An 18,653-nucleotide genomic window follows, 5' to 3' on the forward strand; every position below is an offset into this window, starting at 1 on the left:
AAAAAATAGCTATAACGAAGTCGACTTGTAGAACGATAGAACACTAACAATTTCACATCACATATTATAGTAAACCGTACATTTCTTTAGGTGCTTTTTACCAGAAACTTTGTAATAGGTATACCAATAAAAACCGAACTCTATTTTGGTAGCTGTTGGGTCCAACATAATATTAACTCAACATTAAAACAGATATGACCAAAATTATACGAAATCATACATTAAGTGGCGAGCACAACACTTAAGTATAGATTATATGATCCAAATAAGAAGTATAGTGAATAATATTTTAATTGTATTGTTGTTCGCTCTCGTGTAATAGAACAATATTTTGCACATCACGTTATCGAACAACGAGCTACAATACAATAAATATAATAAATTAATAAAACGTTGAATTTATCTGTTAACAAGATTAATAAACACGCTGAATTTTATTTTTGATTTCTCAAATCTAATTTTATTCAAAATTTCCCATTTTCAAAAAAAAAAAAAATAGTGTCAAATTGCATCTTTAACATTATACGTGTGTACCACTACATAGCTGTAATCTTTATATTATTATGCTTAAAAAAAACTTTTGCATAAAAGGTTTTTTTTCGATCTAATAAAATTTTCTTACAATGAAACTTTTACATTCATGCTTAATTTATGCTTTTGTTTTGCTTTGGCCAACAAAATATATTAGATAATTTCTAACACTATTACTTGTATGCATTTTCAGCTGAGAACATATTTGAAAATTATATAAAAAAAGAAGGGTTTCGTGCAATACATTTCAAATTGGTAATGTTTCAAATATGATTCCATAAAACTACGATTTGCATATTAAGCTTTTATTTTTTTGTCGTGCACTTAATGACTTGGAAAGAAAAACTAAAAATCATATAAAAGTGTATACGGTGCATTATGAACAAAACATTAAGAAAATCGATTAAAATGACAAATAGGACACAGTTCCCGGGTATTTAACTTGTCTCTGTGGGAAATTATGGTACGTTTTGGTGTGACATTTAAAAACAATAATAAATTATAGAATTTAAAAAAACAGATTCTAATTATTGATCTTTGGTGCAAATCTTATTTACTGACATTTCTTAAAAATTATTTGACGGAGATTGGTAGATTTGTGCTTTGTTAAGAGTTACTTTTGAAAAAGAAACTCGAAAAATATCCTTTTAGAAGTAATATATTAATAATTTATGATCTATAAACATGCTACATGAAACTTTTTGAGCACTTCTCTATACCCAAAAACTTTTCGCAAAAATCGAAGAAAAAAACAACAAAAACAACACTGGGGAACAAATACATTTAATTTGACATAATAACAATCTTTGAAATGTGTGTGCCTTATTTAAATAAGTGAAATTGAATCATTGAATTATGATTGGTATTATAAGAAAATATGGAACGTTTATTTATTAAGTAATATTATCATTAGAAAATTGTATTTATTGAATCATACTGCAGATAACAGTTACCATTGTAAGCTAATTATTTTTATCAAATTCAATACATTTTTTTATTGTAATAAATATGATTTATTTTAATAATTGGTATACTTATTTCAAACAAATGAAAAAAAATTGTAAACCTAGAGTTAAAAAAATTATAATAAATATTACACATCGAAATTTATCAAAAAAAGAGCAATATCTTGCAGTTAATTATTTCAGTAATGTTTGATTATGATGTTATATTATTACTAAACAACGAATTATTTTATATTCATCTATTTTTAGGTATGTCAGGACATACATGTGTTTTTATCTAATTACTTTTTTACGCCAAGGTGCAGTTTTTCAGCATTGGTAGTCTATGATTTTTCTTTTTAGATTTTAACTTTCAAGAATATGTATTTGTTATTTCAATTGAAGATAAGAAAGAAAAAAGTAAGCGTAAACAAAAAATATTTAGAAAATATATACTTTTTTATATTCATAAAAATATTCATATATAAACTTGGGTTCTATAACGACCGGCGACCAAACTTTTCCGAATGATGCTTTCAAATAATAAACCCAGAAAAATGCTCACTGAAGTACTCGAGTCATCTAATTTTTTTCTCAGCTAGTAAATTACATGATTTGTAAAAATTCTCATAATAGACCCACCGTTTTTTTACTTTCGAGCGATAGCTGTAGATTTAATTATAGCCAGTCCCTTAAAACAAATTACCATGAATGTGCAAATATGACGTCATAAATGCATATACACTCATTACACAACTCAAACTATTGAATTACCGAATGAGCACGAAGGATATTAGGAGAAATAAAATATGTTACATTAACAAAGTATTATGTAATAATAACATTAAGATATTTTTGATGAATGTGCATTAACTAATTTCGTGGACATTATACTCATATCGGTAATATCATCACGATTTTTGCAATTTTATTGACGGTACCTATATTTGCAGCAGAGCAAGGTGTAATACATGTAATCAATCGATAGGCGTCGTGTTATGAGTGTCTACGTTATCTAAAGTGTTGCTTCAAAGTTAAAACTAATTGAATACCAGTATCTACCATAAGTAGCAGATTTTTATTAGACGAATAAAAAACTTACTCGACAACGGAACTCACGTCTTACCCATATTTTTTTGTTTTTTCAACAATTTTTTAGAGTAAAACGGTAGCGAATGAGGTGGCATTATTATTGTAATCCCGCGTAGCAGTATAGAAACGATACGAAGCCACACTATATTTAATATTATATGCACGCTGTTACTAAATTATTGTTATCGTAAAAATAAAACTAATATAAAATGAAACGGCGGCGGCGAACACGCGAGGAAGGATGAGACGGCTGCGCGATAATCCAATATCACGTCAAAGCTCGTATCGCCATCGACCGCTGTGGAAAAAGTTTCCCCCCAGGGAAGACGTGTCGTCTATCAACACCGGTTGCCGGGTGATCTGATGGTATTATAAATAAACGATATCGTGGGCAAAGCGACGGACGTGATGTTTAAATGGCATGTGTTCGGTAATCTAGCCACAGCCGAGCCCCTCTAGACCTGGACGTATTTTTTTACATATTTTTCTATCTTTATTATTTATTCGCCGTATTACATTTATAAATGTTACCGCAGTTGACGAGATAAGTAGATCGCTATCATTGTACAACTATGTATATGTTGACACAATATATGTCTACGACGAGCATTGATGAAATGATATGAAGAAAAAAAGTCAGTTTGTAATTATTACCAATGTCTTAAAAATAATCCATAAATAGTGTTCACTTCCCCGAAAACATAATCATGCTTCATATGTTTTCCTTGCGGAAGAATAATATTAAGTAGATAGCGTGCTACGGTTTTTACATATTTTTTAATCTTTATCATATATTAATGTACCTTAGGTAGGTATACCGAGTATATTTTCTGTCCGTCCCGACTCCAGAGGTACTTCTGAACTTATATATATATAATATGATAATAATTTTTAATTGTAGGTACCTACTTTGTTATAACGAATAATATTATTATAATAATAATAATAACTTCAGTTATACATAATATTGCAGCAACAGTTTATCAGCCCAGTCATATTATAAAATAATGTTATAATGTTCTGAGTGAGCGCCCTTGTACGAAATCCAAATTATTATTATACCTACACGGTGTGTATGTTATATTATATATGCTTTCGTAGCCAGGACTTTGCGCGACCACTGCGGCGGTGGTGTACGCGTAAAATAATTTCGGGGTCGTTTAATGCGTATATATGCTGCGCTACATTCCGTCGTCAACGCCGCTGTAGCCAGCCACCACCATCGTTACCCTAACCCCTTTGACCGACACACGCATACACATTCGGAAAATATTCCACAGAAAAGTTTTCCTCCCCTCTCACACTCTCTCGCTCACTATCTGCCCTCTCTCCACCATCTCTCTCACTCGCCCTCTCACCACTGCATCACCCCGTCTCGCTCTCTTACTCCTTCTCCAGTCTCTCTCTCTCTCTCTCTCTCTCACTCACACTATCACTCCGACCCTGGTGGTCACGCGGTGATATACGCGCGTGTGTGTGTGTGTGTGTGATGGTAATTATCGTATTTGGCGCGGGTGTGCGGCATTCTGACCGGGAGCTTTGGCGCATGCACCGTCCGGAATCGCGACGAGTAGCGCGAGAGTGCCAGAGCTACGTAACCGGCTGGTCGACGGGACGAGTCGAAGGCGATATAGCGACAACGAGCGTGTGTGCGTGTGTGCGTGTGTGTGTGTGTGTGCGTGTGTGTGTGTGTGTGTGTGTACGTGTGTGTGTGCGCGCGTGTGTGTGTGTGTATGCGCGCGCCAGCACACAGCAGATAGCCAGCGAGCGCGTCGTCGTCGTCGTCGTCGTCGTCGTCGTCGTCGCCGCCAACACCGCCGTAGCCGTTGCCGTCGTCGTCCCGCCGCCGCCGCCCGGCGTAATACAAAACGCGGTGGTGCACGCGCCGCCCGGGCAGAAACGGCGAAAACGGGCGCGCGCTTACGGTGTGCAAATATAGAGGTAGTATACGCGGGCGGTACAGGGCGGGGTTTGGACTGCCGTGGAAAGTTGCGCGCGCGCGCTCGCCCGCTCGCTTGACGGCAGGGCGAAAGCTAGCGGTACGCACCATCAGCACCACCGACAACGACGGCAGCAGCGGCAGGACCAGCGTTGGGAGCAGCCAGCCGGCGGTTGGAACGGCAGTGTTGTGGTAGTGGCGACTTGGACGCGTGTGTGTGTGTGTGTGTGTGTGTGTGTGTGTGTATGTGTGTGTGAGTGTGTGTGTCAGAGAGAGCGAGAGAGATAAAAAGCTCGCGCGTGCGTGCGCGTGTGTGTTGGTGTGAGTGTGTGTGTGTGTGTGTGTGTGTGTGTGTGTGTGTGGCGGCGAGCGCCAAAGACGTTCCACCGAGTACATAGGGACAGGTTTTCGTACACAGTCGCACCGCGGTTACCGCTGTCGCAATACCGTCACGAAAACAGCTCATCGATATAATATTATTATTGTTACATGGTCATCGAATAAAATATTCTATCGTTTCCGTGGCCAAGACGTCGTCGTCCGCCGTCTGCCGTCGTATCACACGAGCTGTCTTCACCTCGGAAACCGGCGCCCATCCGTTGACCGGTCGCGGACGCTCGCCGCCGCCGCTCTCTGCAGGGCCGCTGCGAGGTTTTGGCGTCCCCATTTTTTTCCGGCACGTGCCACACCGATCGCAGACGGCACTGTTCCGGTCCACCGCCGCCGCCGTTAAAATGGACGCGACGGTCGGCCACCGTCCCGCGGACACCCATCGGCGCCAAAACACCGGCGACGGACTCGGCGACCAGCAGCTGGTATACGGCCGTCAGCGACGACAGGACAACGGTCGTCAGAAGGAACCACTGATCATTGTTGGCCACAACACGTCCTGTTGTTGATAGGAGACGGGACGTCGACGACGAGGACGGGTCGTGCGCGCCACCGCAACCGCCGCCGCTGAATGGGACATGGGAATACTCCCGTATCTGCTCATCGTCTACCTGATCATTGCAGGTCAGTGTTTAGTAGTATTTCGATTTAATTTTTTTAATTTTTCAGCCGACGTTTTCAGCGGTAATATAACACCAAGGGCTACAAGTGCATCTCCCTGTAAATGTTTGACATCGCGCGTATCTAGTTTATGGAAACCCTCGGGTTAAAGTCGTTATTTAGACTTCCAGAATATATTTAAAATTTTTCCCGATCCCCGAAAGCGACCATACCAAAGAAACCAAGAAAAAAGTCCAAGAAACTTTAACAAGTGTACCTTCATAGTTTTAATTAAATAATTCATAATAATATTACTATGTGCTCCCTATTTCGACTTCATTATGCAGAATCGTTTTTTAACTGTTTTGTACTTTTTCTATTAAACACATGACATATTAAACTTTACGTGTAATACTTAAATAATAATGCTATGTGAGTATTTCAAACGTAATATAAAAAAACATTAAAACCATTAGATTATTTAATGAGTCTTCATCTCATCAGTTTTAAAACCAAAAGGTTATTCATATCGTTGGCAATAATATTTTTTATTTAACATATATTAAAATATACATAAAATCTATATTGGTTTTAACAATAAGCATAATATGTGCGTAATAAATATAATTCAAATTAATACATGAGCAGAGAAATCACCCAGTAGTAACACTGAGATCGGCAATAAAATAAGACGTAAAAAATAAATATCCACCGATATTTTAATTTTAAGACCATTATTGCTTTTTTTCTTTGCAGTGATTATTTAGTTAACAGCTACTGCTGACAGAGATTACTATTTACTACACATTTCGTGAGTTATTTTTCCATTTTTCACCCCACAGCAGCTTTGTTCATATATTTTACAACTGTTGATTTTGACCCGCGAGCAGGGGAAAAAAGACTGCGTTGTCTGTTAATGACGCGGCTGCGATGGGTTTTGCAACTAGTTGCACCCCGTCAATATGCGATTCGTCCGTTTCGGATGATAATATGCTCTAACATCTGCGAAAAAAAATCTTTCACAGTATGTGATTTATATGTAATATGTGACTATGTGTGACTTGACGGTTTTCAATATGGAAATAGAGTGTTCTGAACGTCCACCGATTTGATGATGAGAAAAAACCTTTTAAAAAATATCGCGTCATCTACAACTATGGTATTATAAAGAGGTAATTGGAAAAATTCAAATCACAAAAAATTTGGAATAACTTTTCTCCACAGAACGACACAAAAGGGGATTGCATATGTTCTTAACGTCTTAGCGAGAAATGTCAATCGTATACCCAGTACCACGTACCTACCAGGTGTCAGGGAACTAGTATACCTAGAACTAGATATTTGTCTTAGGTACCTAGGTACTTGAATTTCGGTTAATCGATTGAGTTATTAAAAAAACCACAATAATACAGCCCATTTGGTAAACCTACTATAGGACATTACTGTTGTTAAAGAGCTGATCAGTTAAGATGATAGTTTTAACCACTTTTGAAAATATAACAAGTGTTGTTTCCAATTGCTCATATCTCGATCAAATAAGTTTGTAAAGATTATTTTAGAATTAGTTGACCAACGCTTATTTTCCCGTGAACTGAGGTAGGTACTTTCACTAATACTGATATTCACCTATTTATATTTTACAGCGCTATGTTTTACATAATATTTTGTTCTTTTTTCCTCGAGTGACTTCTGGTTATATTCTGCTAGAGTATTAAAATGTTATATTTTTCGTTTGGAATACTATCTTCTAAGAAACAGAGTCAATTAGTACATATGTAACCTCGTTGTATTTATTTTTTTTAACAATCTAATTTTTACGTGAACTTTCCTCGAATTTAAGTTGAGAATCAAAGTCAGAAAGTAATTGCGATCAAGCATATAGGTTCAAAAATATGTAACTATTAAATATATAGTATTGTACACTGAATATAATCAATTTATTAATATTTTTATTGACTTACAAGATTTTGGATTAAGTATACAATGTATGTCTTTAATAGTTTAATACATACAATAATTGTTTGAAATATTTACCTATTCCCGTTTATATTACAGTTTACATTCAAAAATAGTTTACAATCTTTATGAAATTCACGTTGTTTTTCTTTAAATATTTATTTTTAAATATTTTATTTGCATTAAACAATATTTACCATATCTAGATTATATAAATATACATCTTAAAAACAAGTTAAAGTAATAAGAGCGCCAGGGAATCCGTAATCGATGTGTATATAAACCCTGTAATTTGTACGTATCTAGACTGACATATAAAGCCCTTTGACTTGCCAACCTAAATTTATCCGTTCCACTTTAATTCAAATTCAACGATTTAAAAAACCTGAACTAAATCCAATGTATGATCTGAAAAGCATCAACTAAACATTTATTTTATAAGTTACAGTTACTAAATTCGATTTAATATACAGTATAAATATTTTTAAATGGAAATTTAATTTAGAATAAATCAGAATTATGTTTCAAATTGTTGTTTGGATTTACGACATTGATATTCAATAATATTAACATATTGAATAAAAAATTTTTTATTGACATTACTCATAATATATTATATAGGTACGTAACGTTTTTGATTTGACGATAATTATTAGTTTAAATCTTTAGACGATTTTTCAGTGCCAACTTATTAAATTAAATTTCAATTTAAATGATGGTAAACATTTTTATATGTAATTTTATTTTTATCCATTGGTAGTCTTTGTTATCAAAATTTCCTATTCCCAATTTTACTGTCCAATTTTCTATAAATTAAATTGTTTAGCTAAAAACTTATTTTAGATTCCGAGTTAAGCCTGTATTGATTTTACAATATGTTTTTTTGTGTGCATTTCGAATACTTAAACATAAAAAAAGATTTCTGATAGGAAATTGGTTCTGAAATGTACTTTCAGGAGGTTAATTTTTAATGTTGCCATTATTTTTTAATTCAGAAAAACAAAAAAAATAACTAAGAAAAAACGAGACTTTTTACACAGACTAACAAAACTATCTAGTTTTAGGTTAAATCAATTTGTTTATTAATGAACAACTGTAGGTACTGCTAAATTTCACAAAATGTTTAGTTTATATTTGTATTTTTTTATACATGGTGTGATTTGACTTATTTTGAGCTATTTATAGACTATCACATTAAAAAAAATTAAAAATCGATAAAAAAAAACTTAAAAATGTGGAGTTTATTGTAGTTATTTTAAAATATTCAAGATACGTGGCACAATAATTATTTTATAAGACTTTGAAGTTTGACAAAATTTTCCAATATTACGATGTTCTTTTTAATTATTTTTTAGTTAAAAATCTATCATTCCATTTTTATAGCTAAGGCTTGACAATTTAATGAAAGGTTTTTCATAAGACTACTTAGTAGTTCATACTGGAACCAACAATTCTGAAAATACATAAACACAATGTTTTCTGCTACAGATATTTTAAGTTCAAATTAGGACAAAATTAGATAGAATAAATAACGATTTTAGTTAAATCTTAATAACTAAATATTAAAAATATATATTTGTAATATAAGCTAAAAGACGGTATCTTAGCTTAACTTAGCTTAACTTACTTACCTACTTCCTCCATTTTTTTAGTTTTAGGAGTGCAAAATAATGATTCCAAATATAAAATATTTATACATATATTTTATTTTTTAGTATGACATAATTAATATTTAACAAAGATTATTATTTTGCTTTGTTAATACAAATATTTTTTTTTGAAATATCATCTGCTACAAGTTCTTTAATGTTGTCTGTTATTAAGTGCAGAAGTCTAAACAAATAAAAAACAAAATTAATTTTTAACGTTAAATTGGTAACTTACTATAAAATCAACGTTAGTTGTTTTTATAACTTTTATCTTACCATTTCATCATTTATGACAAAAATTACTAAAATAATACATTAAAAAAAATGTATTTTTACACTTATTTTAGTTTTTTAAGGCCTACAAATAATAATAGAAAACAGTAATAATTGTGATTTAATGAAAAAAAATATCACAACATTCATTCATAACAATTTATTAATATTTTTTATATGCATTGTTTTCAAGTGTAAAAATATTTGATAATTATGACAGCATCATTTTTAATTTTAGAATAATTAAACTAATTATTATTGAATAGTAGTGAATTGTTGGTATGATTGAAGAAACCTTTCATCAAACGTATGTACTTCAGAATTTTTGGAGTTATATATGTTTAAAAATTATAAAAGTTTACACAATAGGCTGTTTTATTTTTCTTATGATGATATAGAAACCTATGTTTTAGAAGTAACATCAGCAATGACGAAACTAGTATTACTTTCAATGAAACCATGTGTATGTATGGATAATAATTATTTATCAATATATTATGCATGCATCTTTGAATAGCATATTAATTTAGTAAAGAAGTCAAAAACTTAATGTAAATTATAATTTATTGCAATTAAAGATGAAATCAGAATGATGGTATTTCAAAGTTATAAAACTTTAAAACTATTACATTCTTGTTATAGCGATACGGCCAATATTATTACTATCTTCATTTTACAGTGATTTTATTAAAGTAATCATCGGTTAAAATGGTGACTCAGAAAAAAAGCAGCCTACAATCATCCCGGTTGTGAAAGATCCTACTACTATTATTACTATTAAGTAAATAGACTACTAAATCAATGGTTGTCGTGACGATTAGGATAATAAAATTAAATTGTAGGGATAGATTTATAAAGATCCAAATTATTTGGGATGTTAATGTTATAGCCAAGTACCTACAAATTGATTGAAATATTTCATCAACAAAGTATTTTTTGACAACGTCCTTAAACAATATTGTTTTGATTGTTTCCTTTTTATTTTCAAAATTATTTTACACCACAATATAGATTTTTTAAAAACCGTTTTAACAGTTATAGATTAATGGAATTTATGAAACATTATACTATAATTTGTTCTTAAAAAATTAACATACTAGCTGAGAAGTCTTTTGTGTTTATAACAATAGGTATTATATTATCATTACACTTGCTTTATGATATTATACTCATTATCAAATATTGTAGATCATTATTCATTACATTAAAAGTTCTTTATTATTTTTTTAATTACTTAAATAAACATCGATGTTTTTTTGTAGTATCACTTGACATCATCAATTGTAATGTTCTTTAAATCATTCACATGAAACCTAGATTTTATACACTTATTCAATAAATAATACAATTTAATTTAATTTCCCGATTTCCCCAAAGGGAATATTTAAATTAAAAGTTAGTAACTAGATTATCAAGAACTAATTAAATTGACTGGTATTATGCAATTATACTGGGTAAAGTTTAACTAATTATTTATATATATATATATATATTTTTTTTTTTCGTAATTGAAGGTTTAGTATTCCGAAATTAGCTCCGGAATGAAATATATACATAAAATAAATATTAACTGAATTAATTACCTATACCTACATGTAGCGATAGATAAATTGCTGGATTAATTTCTATAAAATTGCAAATCTAGTAACAAGATACAAGTTATTTTCTTAATAGGCGTCCTGTCTACTACCCCTTATTGGCCAAGTCAGTTATAAAAACTAAATGTACACTCTCGGGTCACTCGGAGCCCACAAGTATATACACTAGCGACCGCTATGGAAAGTAGTCTCCGGCTTCCTGAGAGTTTCTTAAATTAGTTGTAATTTATTAATAAACGATTGCGGCGTTAATCCCAAGAAGTTCCTGAAGTGTAGTCAATACCTCAAGGAAAAAAAATTACAGTAGCTTAGTTACATTTCAAGTTACACCTTACTTAATAACTTATGTTATTTCTTCAATAAAATACTGACAAAAAAATTATGGGCTCATGATAAAAAAGGGTTTAGTCATTAAAATATTTTATAACGTCGGGTAAAAAATATTACATACCTAATTTAATAACTAATAACTAATATGTGGTTGGTTAGAGCATTGTATTAAATAAACAAAATATACAAATATCAAACTATGACAAACTAAAACATTTATATTCATTTTAATATAATATAAATATTTTCAATTATTCCGATATTGGATCAAAAAACAAGTTTTTAAAACTTCAACAAAAATTGTATTGATGTTGTTCAATAATATCTATTATTTTAATTTTTAAGTTACAATTAGAGTCGTAACAATTTACATTTTAACGTAACGGAATTTGCTTGAAAATTAAGTAACTGATTATAAGTACTAACTTGCTTACGTAACTTTGATATGGGTGAACGCTGATAACTGCCCAGCCCGTGTACATGACTTGTGGAAATTTAAATATTATAAAAATAATATAATACCTACATCACTATAACTATATTTTATTTTCAAAAATCAGCTTTTAGCTGCTGTCGTTTGGTTCATACGATTTCAAAACACGTATACACATATCTAGATATCATTTCCTAAAGGCTAAAGTCTTGTCAAACCATCACCCGGAAGAATATTTCCGATTTCGACAACTTCCGCTGCATCGGTTCAGCATATATTTCAACTTCCTTTTACACGAGTGAAGTTATTGGTGCAAGTTGAACGCTGAGCTCGAATACCAGGAAAAGGAAATATGAACAGTAGCTAAATGCAAATTATAATTTATTCAGTAAATGAACGAACAATGTTTACATACGAACACTGGTACAAAAGTTGAATTTTCGATGTTGCGATGATATTATCACATTCTGTTTATGACACACTAACGATTTGAAAAAGCAACGCGTTAAACGGTGGTAAATCTATCAGTTAAGGCGAGTGATGAAGAAATAAGTGGAATAGTGGGAAAATGTGCCACGCCTGAGAGTTGCTTTACTATATGCTATATGGAACATAAGCGTTACATTGCCTCATTCCACGTACAAAATTCTTTTTTTCTTTCCACCGTTGTCGTCGTCGTTACCATCTCCTCCTCTAAATGGCCGACAATCAAGTTACAAAAGTAATAGTCTATTCAAACACATCTGCGAGCCGAAACGATTTTCCCGAATAAAAAGTTTTGTGACTCTCGTGTAAAAGAACTCCACACTGACACCGTGTTTGCCGGCGACAACGAGGGCGTTTATGGGTCGTCGGCGGGCGGAGGCGTATAATGGTAGCGGGCGGTCTCCCCCCTCCCCCGATCCTTGACAAGTGTACGGTGCAGCACACTGACTTTGTACTTGGAAACTAAAGGTGTGGTATATATAGCAGTAGGAGAGAGAGAGGTGGGAATGAAAGAGATAGAACGAGTGGCAGAGTGTAACGGAAAGAAAGGAAACGAAGTGAGGTGCCAGCACGATACTTACACATAGAGAGAGTCGGTCGAATATATTTCTTTTTTCCATTTCTCACTCCCAGTTTAAGTACTTCGGGAAATATCACCTAGGAGTTCGCTCGGCGTTCCGGATGCAAAAGATTAAGAGACGAAAAACCAAAACGAAACGACTGCACTGCGACCGGCGTGCTGCAGCAGGCGTTAACTTGCAGAGCAAGTTTTTTCTTGACGGCGGCCTCGTCGTTTACGGTCTCGTAAAGTGTGGTGGGGTGGGGAAGAGAGGTGCAGGAGAAAAGGATCTACTACGCGAAGGTCCTGCCACGGGATGGTGCCGTCGACGCCGGTGGTTTTTTTTTCGGCGTAGGCTTGATGAAATTACCGTTGATGCCCTACCCCCGGCGAGCCACCTTCTGCTGCTGCAGTATATATAGATGTATGTAGGTGTATGTATATGTGCACACGCACCACAACGGTCGGATAAAAAACTAAAAAAAAATTGTATTTTCTATTTGATTTATGGCGCCCTGAAAACTTTTGTTTAAAACATTTCGTTCCATCTATTTAACTTTATGCATAATAATATACTGTTTTCCTTCCTTGAATATTTCCAAGAGAAAATTTCATCCGACAAACATTTATATTTAATTATGATTTATGTGTTCGAGAAACGGTTTCATTTTTCGTTTTAGTTCTTATTTTCAATTATTACAGTCTGTTGTACACTTGTTTTCACAGTCGTTTAAATTCATCGCTACCACGACGCAGCAAACGTTGAAGTTACTTAATAATATGATTTCTAAATATTATTACCATGATCGTACAAGTTTCACGGTGTGCGACTGTTTATTATTTCTAAATTGATTGGCCATGTAATGCGCATTTGCAGATACCCCAGAATTGAATCAAACACACCGAATATTAATAAGAATTACTTTATGGCTCTCCGCCTTTAGTACAACATTGCAGTGTTTATAAAGTGTCATCGTGAATTAACGAAGGCAGTCCACCCTGACTACTACGTATTTATTTGTGATATACAATGAACTGAATAATTAGTCGTTCGATATTGAATACATTTACCAATTATTAAATTACTATAGGTATCATAATACTCTCGATATGAGAATGAGACTAGTGACTACTATAGTTTCAATTTATTGTTTTAATATTCTGATAGATATTTAAAAATAATAGAAAAAATTATTTTACTGTAAATGTGATATTGTATTGATTATATCGTGTAGTTAATATTATGTTCGTTCAATGGTAAAAAAGGTTATTGGTGATCATTTATTATAAAAATATAAGCCCTTATCGAAAAACTCGAACTTGAATGCAAATAAAACTGATACTATTAATTTGTGTATGAATAGCCTACTGAACACGCTAGTGCATGGTTTTGGACTAAAATATTATAATTGTTTTTTTTCATTGATTTAAATAAATCCGTAGCAACAGATTGAACGATATTGAGTGATATTGACATAATTAAATTACTCATGGATAAAATTAAAGTATAACGATACAACAATTTTATTGTCAATTTTAGTACAATAAAAGCTATTTAATTGAAATATGAAACGGTAGATATACAGATAATTACATGTTGTTGAGTCTTGAGTTAATCAGTAGGGGCGCTAACGAATTTCGATTGAGAAACAGTTGGTATTTTGGTTGAGCGATGCAGCTAGAAATTCCAGAAACATAGAATTTTCCTTAACCTGTGAGTGTAGTAGCATTCGGTGAAAATGTGTTTGATATATATAACGAGGCAGTATAAAATGTAGAGTCTTCATTAGCCATTAAAACACTGTGAGAAATTTTTGTATGGCCGATTCTTAGTCTTAGATAATTATTATTATTGTTATTGTTATTTACTTAAATATAATACAAAATATAATTTACTATATGTCCAACAAAATGTAAATAAATAATATTAGCAGCCAATGGACCATAACTTGTAATATTATTATTACTATGGGAGTATGGTAATAAACAATGCAATGCATTGATTATATAGGAATTTTTCCGATTCAGCTAAGTCTACTAGTAATTTGCCATCTTAGAATAAACACGATACTAAAGTGTTATTAAATAGATTTTATTTATTCGAATTCGAAATTGGTTTTTATTAATCCGATACGATAAAAAAAAAATATATCCCCTTATATATTAGCTGACAAATCGTACAAAAAATATAATTTAAAAAAAAAGTGGGCAATTAGCAAGTGGATTAGGTTAGGTTAAGTTGAGTAAAATAGTTATTTTACGTTTAAATAACCTTTGTCGTCAAAGTTTTAACCACAGACTCTCATAAAAAATAATTGTGCAATCACGCTTAAATATTTCTTTAAATTTTTGTAAGGAAAATGTATGAGTAATTTTTCATTAAATATTCAAAAATTGGTTATGAATATTAAAAATGTTATACGTTTTTAACAACAAAATAGTTTGAAAATGTTGGTGATTATGATACATTTTTGTAATTTTAACTTTAAATGCGTACAAAAAAATTTAAAATGTGTGACATCTTTTTACGATATTACTCATTTCTTGAAATAAAATCTTATAAAGAACCTTGTATTAAATTTTCTAGGTTTTTAACTCTCAAACGAAAATTCAAGAAAATTTTAAATCCCTAGGTTATTTATTTTTGAATAATAACAAAAACCAAATCCGATATGACTAAAAACTAGTTTTGCGAAATTTTTAATTTATCAATTATAACCTCGCAAAAATACTTACATAATATTACGATTTGGTGAATAGAACGTTTTTTTATGGTTGTACTGTTATAATACACTGCGGGATGGAGTGACGGAGACGGTCAATGTCTTGGGTAGACCGTTTTTCCACTTGTTAAAGAGTCGATCTCATTTTACAGAGACATTTTATTTGTTATTAGGTACTTTTTAGAGCAAACTCTATGCTCTTCAGTAAACATGTTTTCTGAATAATTAGAGTAGGTATGCAGGTACGCGGGTTGCAGCGCATTGCAATAATAAGGTATAATTTTCGTGATAGACTTTACGGCTTTAGGTACATTGAGTTACTGTGAGAAAGCGGCACCCTAATATTATTTATTACAATTTTTACCTTAAATTACTCAATAGCTGTAAACTGTAGTAGTTTCTGCCTCCGGTGTATTTATGCTTGTCGTTTCACTGGTGTTCAGAACATTTTTTTTTTCAAATGAAAGAAGAACTACTGTGTTTAATTTATAATAATAAAAATCATATGCAGAAGCGGTGTAAAATATTATATTGTAATGAAGGGTGGTCGGCTGACATTGCAGAGAACCAATATTTGAAATAAAATTCGATGAGGGTAGATTTATGTGCCACTCAATCCCGTTCGTAACGATTTCGCTGTAATATTAATAAATTACCTGATATTATTATGGCACAATGGTGAATAGGCATTAAAGGCTAGTATGGAATCAGTAGACATTAAAACAAATTAAACCAATAATAACATACGAGTTGGTAAAATTATATGGATAGTCAAAATTAAAGAATGATGTGGACGAAACATTAATAAATTTATGACGCCTGATCAGTTACACAATAATATTAGAGTGTAAGAAAAATGTCACAACCATTACAGTTTGACCTCTGTAGGTTGTGGCATAAAATATTATTATTTTCAATCCATAATTATCATTGTACGAATTGTAATAACTAGTCACTGAGTTGACTAATGATTATGTTCACTCCGATAATATGTATTCAAATTAATAACTATTGTCAAACTCAATCCAGACGGATAATATCAAATTGAATATTATTAGCACAAACATATTACCTCATTTAAAACATATACTTACACATTATTATAAAAAGAAAAACAAGCTTACTATGGTAAACACAATTTCGTATAATACATTTATGGCACTCCAAAAAATGTAACCCAGATGGCTAGGTATTTAATGTTATTTCATTAAACCAATATAGACACGACATTTATACTAATATAATATAACCCTGAATAATAAAAACTTTACCAAAAAATTAACTCTAAATAGTATAATAAATTATGTGAGATCGACAATATAGTATTAAGCCACAAAAGCATTATGAGACAATTTAATTTATATGAAGCAATAAAAATATGTGTCTTATTAGGAAATTAATAGAACCTATTATCTAATGAATAAACCAGGGACGTAATTCATATGGAGTGACTGAAATTGTATAATATGTTTCACAAGATTTTAGGTTAGATTTTGAATAAATAAACGCAGTAACAAGAAAATATCAAAATTCGTATTCCATATTTTTTCTTAATCGTCCTGTATAATATATATAATTTTTACTCTGATTTTTTTTTCTTAAATTATTTTCAACTTTTCGTTTTTTATGAATAAATATACTCTCACAATATACATACCTACATACATAATGTATCTCGTTCATATTTATGTAGTATCATTATTCATTATTTTTACCAGCCCTCCATCTCAGCTCCACTATCACCTAAACTAAAACTCTGGATTTACCCCCTAAAACCGGCAACCGCATGGTTCTGAGTAAGAAGTTAATAAAATTTCACTGAGGCAAATACAATTGTATAAAATATAAATATACATTTTTTATTGCTAAAATATTTTACTAATATTATACATTTCTTTGAATAATGCATTTATTTTGAAGAAGTAAACATAATTTCGAAGTTTATTTCTGACATAAAAATAACGATTATTGCAGTCATTTGGGCGGTTGCCTCGCATGCAGTATAAGAGGGTGAAACCAGCTCAGGACAATGGGTTTTATATTATATGTATACATAAGATGTAAATGTGTGTTTGTGTGTATCATGGAGTGATTTACCGAGGGGCCGTGTTTAAAATGGCACTCTAACTACACTTTTGTGTCTGATGAATGTTATTGTTCACGTCTCATACGAACGCGTATCTTTATTTTTCAAGTGGGTTCTCATTCTCGTACACTCTCATCCACATCTTTTACGCTCGACCAAAGGACTTAAACACCGAGAAAATCGGTAGGGTAATTTCAATGGGGATAAAAAAAAATAAAAAATAAATGAAAAAATGTTGACCATTATCTTAACGATACCAAAAACGTAAGTCAATACAGTTATTAAAACAAAGGGTAATAACGTTATTTTTTTTAGTAAATAAACTGCAATGTACAACAAAAAATTATCGTCAAGGTAAATATTTTAAACAATAAAAAATATCATAAGATAGTTGATATTATAAAAAAATTACCATTAAGGTTTTACACATTTAAGTTGGTTATATTCAATTACATTCAATAGTAATTAGTTCATTTACGTTGAAAATAATATTTTTAAGTTCTAACTAACTAAATTACTTGTCAATATAAATAATTAAATTGCATTTACAAAAAATAAATAAATAAACGTTAAACGGTATATTATATTTGAATAAAAATATAATTTTTTCTTAAATATTGTATAAAAAGTTAAATATAAATCTTATTGGATTTACCATGTCTTCGATTAACATAAATTATTAAAAATTATAAATTAATACAATTTCTATGTTATTATAATATACATAAAAATTTAACTCAAAACTTTGATGTTTCATCTGTCATCATGACATCAACAATTGTTAAACTTTTACAAAGTAGGAAGTCTCAGTTATATTTCAAAATTTAGATTTTCATTAAATATTATAAGATGGTGGTGATGTTTTAATTCTACTGCATTATTTATCATTGAGTTTTAAAATCAAAATTATTTTGTAGTAACTAGGGTAAATAAAACACAATGTAAGTTTTATTTGCAAAATATAGAAATATTAAAATATTTATTCATTATAAATTTTGTCTTATGTGTAACTATTAGTATAAGCTGTTGGCACATTCTTAAATTTTCTCAAAATATCTATAAAA

General features: G+C 31.5%; 1 protein-coding gene across 4 annotated transcripts in view; it reads left to right on the forward strand.

Annotated features, from left to right (window-relative positions):
• Positions 1-4,406: 4,406 nt before the first annotated feature.
• Positions 4,407-18,653, forward strand: part of LOC111034091 (acetylcholine receptor subunit alpha-type acr-16-like) — an 83,568-nt gene continuing 69,321 nt past the window's right edge. Inside the window, exon 1 of one of the 4 annotated variants that reach the window (XM_022315123.1) lies at positions 4,407-5,520. In XM_022315123.1, coding sequence (XP_022170815.1) covers positions 5,475-5,520 — 46 coding nt within the window. In that variant the 5' untranslated portion in view covers positions 4,407-5,474. The remainder of the gene's footprint in view (positions 5,521-18,653) is intronic. The other 3 variants (XM_022315125.1, XM_022315126.1, XM_022315124.1) reach the window with 3 other exon arrangements.

The sequence above is a fragment of the Myzus persicae genome, unplaced genomic scaffold (genome assembly GCF_001856785.1).
Source record: "Myzus persicae strain clone G006 unplaced genomic scaffold, MPER_G0061.0, whole genome shotgun sequence".
NCBI lineage: Eukaryota > Metazoa > Arthropoda > Insecta > Hemiptera > Aphididae > Myzus > Myzus persicae.